The sequence below is a fragment of the Tauraco erythrolophus genome, chromosome 16 (assembly GCF_009769465.1).
Source record: "Tauraco erythrolophus isolate bTauEry1 chromosome 16, bTauEry1.pri, whole genome shotgun sequence".
In the NCBI taxonomy this organism is placed as follows: domain Eukaryota; kingdom Metazoa; phylum Chordata; class Aves; order Musophagiformes; family Musophagidae; genus Tauraco; species Tauraco erythrolophus.
In genome coordinates, this window is record NC_141480.1 from 2297402 (window position 1) to 2305066 (window position 7665).

A 7665-nucleotide genomic window follows, 5' to 3' on the forward strand; every position below is an offset into this window, starting at 1 on the left:
TACTAGCATAGCTGTCCTCCCTCTTCTGCTTTATGTTTTTCTGCTGCAGACCCGGCCTTTGAAAAGTGGCCACGACAATGGCCTGTTAGAAGAATTCTAAGTTTCTTCCAGTACCTAAAGGAGGCCTACAGGAAAGCTGGAGAGGGACTTTTTCCAAGGGCATGTAGTGACAGGACAAGGGGCAATGGCTTTAAACTGAAAGAGGGCAGATTTAGATTGGATCTAAGGAAGAAATTTTTCACTCAGAGGGTGGTGAGGCACTGGACCAGGTTGCCCAGAGAAGTTGTGGCTGCCCCATCCCTGGAAGTGTTCAAGGCCGGGTTGGATGAGGCTTTGGGCAACCTGGTATAGTGGAGGGTGTCCCTGCCCATGGCAGGGGGATTGGAACTGAATGATTTTTGAGGTCACTTCCAACCCAAACCATTCTATGATTCTAAGAATAATTTATTTTAAAGATGCAAAATAATTGTCTGTTTATTTCCTGTTCTAGGTGACCTGTATGGGGCTATTGGATCACCTGTGAGATTAGCCAAAACAGTTGTGGTTGGCAAAAGGCATGACCTGGTGCAGAGGTTGCTTTATTTCCTTACTTACTTCATCAGATGCTCTGAACTTCAAGAGACGCATCTTCTAGAAAATGGGGAAGACGAAGCCATTGTCATGCCTGGAACTGTTATAACTACCACGCTGGAGAAAGGAGAAGTAGAAGAATCTGAGTATGTGCTTGTCACGATGCACAAGAACAGAGGCAACTTGCTGCCGACGGAGTCTGAAGAAATGAGAACTCCTAACTGCAGCTGTAAATATTGCAAATGTCCCATTTCCCTTGCACAAAACATAGAAGGTGTTTCCCAGCCAGAGAGAGAAGATGCACAAAACACTCCTAAGGTAGAGCTGGAGACTTCTTCAGATGAGAACAGGACTATCGTTCCTGACGATTGCCAGGAAGATGCTGTTGACCTCAAGCAACCAAGACCCTGCCTGGACACAAAACTAGAGACTGTGGTGTGCACTGGGTCAGCTTCACCAGAAAAACGTGTAGTGACGGAATCTGGTTTGGAGCCAACAGCAAACGCGTGGAGGAGCGAAGACTCGCTGGAATCGGGCAACCAGGCGGCCAGCGTAGCGAGGTCACCCGGCATCGCGGTGGAAAAGAAGCCGCCGGATAAGCTTTTCTGCGACGCCTTTCCTTGCAGCGCTGCTGAAGCTCAGACAAAGGTGACTTTCCTCATCGGAGATTCCATGTCGCCCGACTCAGACATCGAACTCCGAAGTCAGGCAGTGGTGGAACAAATTGCTAGGCATCACAGCCCGCCAGCAACGGAGGAAGGAGTGTCTGCTGATCAGAACTGTGAAGCTAAACAAACTGTTGAGGACCAAAATAGAGACCGTGGGACAGCTGAACCCTTTCCTCAAGTTGCTAGTGAGCATCAGAGCTGGAATCCAAATCCCTACAACGCTGAGAGCATGAGTCTGTTTGACGAATATTTTACTGATGACAGTTCAATCGAAACCCGGACTATTGATGATATTCCAGGGCAAGCAGCTGCAGACCTTGCTCACAACAGTAGTTTAGAGTTTTCTAAAAAGCTGTGTACAAAGACCAGCAAACCACCTAGCGAATTTTGTAGATTTATGGACTCTGTTCGACAAGAGACCTACAAAAACTGCTTTAATGAGCAGGACCAAAGAGAGAAAATCTCTATTCGCGTCCCCCATGGGGACAGAGAAAACGTGGAGAAAAAAGTCGCCCCGGGAATTGATTGGGACATTCCAAGAAATGAGAGTTCAGATAGTGCCCTGGGTGACAGCGAAAGTGAGGACACAGGTCACGATCTAACTAGACCAAGCGGTAACTATTACGGAGGAGAGCAAGAAGACTGGGCAGAAGAATATGAGATTCCTTTTCCTGGGTAAGTACTATTCAGCAGAAATAGAGCCTAAAAAAGATGGAGCCTCTTCTCATGTCACATGTTTGGAGGAACGTAGCCTGACTTGGCATCAGTAGCTGGAGAAGAACAGTAGAAGAACAGTAGCTGTCTCTTGAGCCTGCTGGTTGTAAAAGAATATAGAGAGATCAGTGGTCTGGAAAAAAATATTAATTGTGTGTTGCGATCTTGGCTCATATCCTTTTCTTCCACAGTGGTCTGACTGCAGGAGCTGACTTGAAACTCTTTCTTTGTAAAAGGAAGCTAGAAGAGATAGGACAAATGTGAGAATGCAACCTCTCTGTAAGCTGAATTTGGTGTTGACTGTTGTACATCTCTTCGATATGCCTTTTTTGCAGGTCAAAATTAGTTGAAGTGAACTCTGTCCAGCCCAGTATTGCCAATTTCGGAAGATCCTTACTAGGTGGCTACTGTTCATCTTACGTCCCCGACTTCGTTTTGCAAGGAATAGGCAGCGATGAAAAGCTGAGGCACTGTTTGGTGTCAGATTTGTCTCACGCTGTGCAGGTAATTAAGCTATATTTGGTAAATGTATTTGTCACAGTAGGGAAAGGCAAATGTTTTTGAATGTACAAACCTGCTGGAAGCGGAAATATTTACTGCCGCAGCTCCCTTCAGGTTTCTCCAGTCCCAAGTCACCAATTTTTTTTCTTCTCTTTCAATTAATGTATTTGAAAAACATGGTTATTTCACTGCAAATCTGGAGCACAAAAACTTAAGACTCGGGCTGAATCCAGCTGAGAGGCTCGTGCCCTTGGGAAGCCAGATCTCTGTGCCAAGCCAAAGAGGAATCGTCGTCTCCTGTAGGCACGGCAGCCTGCCGATGGTCGCGTGCCCACAGGATGGAATGATGTTAAACGAGACCAAACACTGAGGTTGCTGTCCATCTCTTCCCAGGCATGGAGTCTTGCTGCAGCAGGTGTGCAGAAGCTCCCTTTGCTCCTTCCTCTCCCCATGCACATCTAACCAGCGCTCAGTATTTTGGGGAGACTACTCCTTTTTTTAGGATTGTAGTCAAAGTGTCCGATAGTGCCAGCGTTGTTGGAAAAGGAGGAACCTGTATGAAAATAATTGTCCTAAGGGGACTTCCACTTCTCATCTGTGCTGGAAATCATCTCTTCTCTACAGAAGCTTTTCCCTTGATGAACTGGGCATGACTGGGAAGCATGGTATTTCCTACCCCTTTTACAGTCACCAGGACAGGAGTGGAAAACAGGCTGTCACTGAAGAGTGTGGTCCTGCTCCCCTCTAGTTTATTCCCAAGGGAATGGGGAAGGACCATGCACAGACTGGTAGCAGGCAGCCCGCTTCTCTGAGCGCTCCCCTGGGAGCCTCCGAAATGTCCCCTTCTTCCAGACCTCTGGAGTTGACAAGGTGCATCACACCTTACACAGACATCACCGCCACCCCTCCTGTGACCATCTCAACCCTACTGTCCCCTTTCCTTCTGCCCAGCCCTGGGCGTGGGGGGAGTTCTGCTCCCTGTGGGGCTCTCCTAGGTGCTGGTTTAGGCCATCGTGGTTTAGGCTCAATGTTTAAGCTGTTTGTAAAATTTAACTGAACTTCAGCGTGAGGTAGCTGCTGCTATGAAACAGATGTAGCTGAAATATGACCCGACAGCGGTGTGTGTCCCTCAGCAGACTTAAATTTCAGTTGCAAAAGTCAAAGATTGAGGACATGAAAGGTCCGAGCAAGATTTTATATCCTTGTTGTCAAGTATAATAGCAACTGCATCCTAGCCCTGTGTGGAGTCCCTGTGGGACTCTCTGGAAGGAGATGTTTCCCAACAGTCCAGCCCAAAAAAATGTACTGGGGAAGGAGAGTGGGGTTCCAAATACTCCCTTTTTAAAGCCTCTGTGGCTTCAGAGAGCTGAACTGTTGCCTGGAGGGACTGGAGGAGCTGTGCGCAGGCTGGGTCCTCACTCCCTCTGCTGGCACTCCGTAAAGGAAACCAGTGACAACTGGGAACACAACCGACCTCGGTAACAGCTGTCTTGAACAGCATGTTGGACTTCGGTACTTCCAGTTTTAGGGGTTTAAAATATACTTTAGATATGTCAGAACTCTTTATATCAAATACCAAGAGACATAATTGTTAGCCAGTGACACACTGGGAAGCCTGGAAGAAGATGTAAAATGGTGACTATCCTTCTAGGACTGTGCCTTGCTCACAATAACGCTCTGGTTTTAATAGGTGGAATGCAATTCTTAGCACGTGTTGCTGTATTTGAGATGCAGCCGTGTCTGGGACGCTATCCCTGCCATCCAGGACAGCGACGTTTTGTGGAAAGACCATTGTCATTTGTCACTCTCAGGGTTCAGCTCTGTGGTTTTGTGTTTCCAGCATCCAGTTCTGGATGAACCGATCGCAGAAGCTGTCTGCATTATTGCAGACACGGACAAATGGACGGTGCAAGTGGCCAGTAGCCAGCGACGAATGATTGATAATAAGCTGGGAAAAGAAGTGTTAGTCTCGAGTCTCGTCTCCAACCTGCTTCATTCCACTCTTCAGCTTTACAAGCATAATTTATCTCCAAACTTTGTAAGTATGAGTGGTGATGGTTTTTAAAGCATCCATTCACTTCATAGGTTAAAGAGGATTCTGCCTAGTTTGTTTATCTGTAGCCACAATTTTAGTAGCCAGAGGTTGGATGAGGCTTTGGGCAACCTGGTGTAGAGGAGGGTGTCCCTGCCCGTGGCAGGGGGTTTGGAACTGGATGATCTTTGAGGTCCCTTCCAACCCAAACCGTTCTGTGATTCTATGTATCTGTTCGAGCTGTCCATCTCAGCGCCGCTTTGCGATCAAGACAGCTGTCACATTAATTCTGATTTAACATGTAATCGGAGGCTTCGGCTCAAAAGTGAGAGTCTTGCCAGTGACTATCTCGCTCATTGTTCACCTGGACACGGCCACAGAAGAGGCAGCAGACGCAGGGGGTCTGTGCCGTTTCGCTCCGAGGCTGGTTGCAGTTTGGGTAACGGCGCTGCCTGCTCCTGACGCAACTCCCTTTGCTCTCTAGTGTGTCATGCACCTGGAGGATCGGCTGCAGGAGCTCTACTTCAAAAGCAAGATGCTGTCTGAGTATCTCAAGGGCCAGATGAGAGTTCACGTCAAGGAGCTCGGCGTGGTGCTGGGGTAAGATCACAGCTTCCCTCCGAGCAGTGCTGCCCTGGCTTTCCTGGTGCCAAATCCTCTGCCTGGGCTTGTCCTGAGCACAGTGAAATGATTCCTAAACGGGACTGGAACCGCAGTGTGGCATAAATCACCCATGGCTGCAGGCTTCTCCTTAGCCATTGCTTGATCCCAAGGATCCCCCAGCCTTTCTCCCTTCCCCCCGGGCAGGAAGATGGGCTCAGCACTCCAGAGCTTATCAGGCCCCTTCCTTAGTTGGTCAGTCATCACTGAACAACGCAGGGCACCTGATTCCTCCAGGTTGGCTTTCCCTACATGGCAGAAAACAGCCTCTGTGTCATGTAAGGCACATAAAACCTCTCTGTGGGTGTGGGGCACAGGCAGAGAAGCTATTTGTGGGGTGTTTATAGGAAGGCTCTGAATATCTTTTTATGCAGAGAAGCACAGGGTGAGCAGGAAGGCACACGGAGCACGTGTGGAGCTGGAGACGGGGCAGCAGCTGCAGCGGGGTGAGCTGCAGCACGGTGCCAAGGCTTCCTTGGTAGCTGCAGAAGTAGTTTAGCCTAGTCCTCTGCTCCTGCACTTGTCCCCCAAATATTGCTTCCTTTGCTTCGAGGGTAGGATCTGCTGTTTTTCCTCCCTCCATCTGCTGTCTCACCCGTTTGTTGGCCCTGTGGAGAAAAAAAAAAAAAAAGACAGGATGCAGGTAGGAGCTAAGGCAGCACTGACAGCACAGAGCTGTCGCTCCTCAGCGCGAGCAGGCACATCTGGAGGAGATGTTGGAAGCACTCCGGTGTCTGGAGTGTGGAACCCAGCTGGCAATGGGCTTCGATGGTCCTGGAGAACATCCTGCTGCTTGGAGCTGTGCCGCCCACGGCCCCAGCACCAGCACGTGGGCATGGGCAGGTGGTGTGGGCACTAACACACGTGTTCAGCCCAGCTACGTTCCTGGTTAGATTAAATGTGACTCTCCTGCTTCCTTTTAGGATTGAATCCAGCGACCTCCCTTTACTGGCAGCTGTGGCAAGCACTCACTCTCCGTATGTTGCCCAGATACTACTTTAAAATGTCAGAGGCCGTAGACACTGACTGTTTTCCCTGCTCTGGAAACAAAAGTGGAAGACAACTTGTTCTGGCTCCTTTCTCTTTGAAGCAACTAAAACAAACTTGAGCTGCAGCACCTCCATGTATGACTGCACGTTATGCAAACAGTTGGAGACTTTTCCTCTCCTGCTTGGTCGTTTATAAGAAAGGATAAAGAAAGAAGGGAAAAAAAAAAAAAAAAGAAAAATGAGTAAGCCCAAGATTTCAACCACAGAAAAGCAAGGATTTTAGCAAAAGCTGGAGATGGGTGTTTTTTATCCATTTCTGCCACAGTGGCGAACTGTAATTGATACTGGGGAAGGCGAGGAAGAACTGCTGGGAGAAATACATGATACATCACCAATTATAAACTGAACGAGAGAATGCAGCAGCTGGCTTCAGCCTGGCTTCTGCTGGTGAGGATCTCGTGAAGATCCGTGATTCTCAAGCTGCAGTGATTTGTAAACAACTTCTACTTTTTCATGTCATAGTCCAATTCTGGATACTTCCCAGAGGAAGAACAGGGGTTAGAGGGGGGGGGGTTGGTTTTGTTTTGTAAAAAGCTTATTAATGACACTCAGCTGAAAATTTATTTATGATCTTTCTCCTGGGGAGAGGGAATAGTGGGGGGTGTAGCAGGGGACAGGGAGGAGGGAGGAAGAGGCCAACAGGCAAACCAGCGATGGGAGATTCTCTTCTTTCTTGGCCGGATGTTGTAACCAGTATTAAATATTTATAATGTTTAAATGTTGCTTTATACTAAGTGATGCGTTTCTTTCACAGCGTAATCAAAATGTTTAAAAAGAAAAAAAAAAAATCTAAAGAGAACATTGGCTGAAATTTCCCCGTGGCGTCCCCAGAATGACATGACTATTACCTCTACCTTTTTTATGGTCTGTAATGTTCTTGCAACATCATATTCTTTTTTACAGCAGTCAGTCAGCTATTGAGATAATGAACTAGAAATAATTGTACCAAAGCATTGGGGAAAAAAACACAAACTAATAGACTATTACCCTTAATTGCTCAGGTAACTAATTGATATATTTTTTAAAACGATTCTACAAAAAATGAACATTGATTACACCATAGTATAGTAGTATCAAAATTATTTTTTGACAAATACACCCTTGGCGCAGATGACTCTAATCCCTTTTCTACTCCCTTGTGTAATTACCAGCAGGAAATGTTGTTTATTTTATTTTCAGCATTTCTCCTCTGCTCAGCCATCACTCTTTTGTCATTGTATATACAACAGTTGTACCAACAGCTGGTGGACCCAACCTGGTGTAAGTAGTGTAAATACACAGTGGTAGGTGGATTGTGTTTCCAAAGGCTCTTCTACCTCAGTTTAACTGGACACTTCATTAGAGGCTTTTCTTTGCGCGTTTGTCCTGGCAGCCAGTTAGTGTTGCTGATTTTTAGGTTCTGTTTTCACCAGTTACGTTCAGTGTATTGAAATTCATGGGTTGTCCACAGAAGTAGGAGTAAGCGTTCCCT

General features: G+C 47.1%; 1 protein-coding gene across 2 annotated transcripts in view; it reads left to right on the forward strand.

The window, feature by feature from the left end:
• The window catches only part of FNIP1 (folliculin interacting protein 1), a 67787-nt gene extending 61004 nt beyond the window's left edge, over nt 1-6783 (forward strand). For both annotated transcript variants that reach the window (XM_086621543.1, XM_086621544.1), the window contains 5 exons: nt 491-1913; nt 2288-2456; nt 4294-4491; nt 4970-5085; nt 6069-6783. In XM_086621543.1, coding sequence (XP_086477669.1) covers nt 491-1913; nt 2288-2456; nt 4294-4491; nt 4970-5085; nt 6069-6147 — 1985 coding nt within the window. In that variant the 3' untranslated portion in view covers nt 6148-6783. The remainder of the gene's footprint in view (nt 1-490; nt 1914-2287; nt 2457-4293; nt 4492-4969; nt 5086-6068) is intronic.
• Nucleotides 6784-7665: the final 882 nt, after the last annotated feature.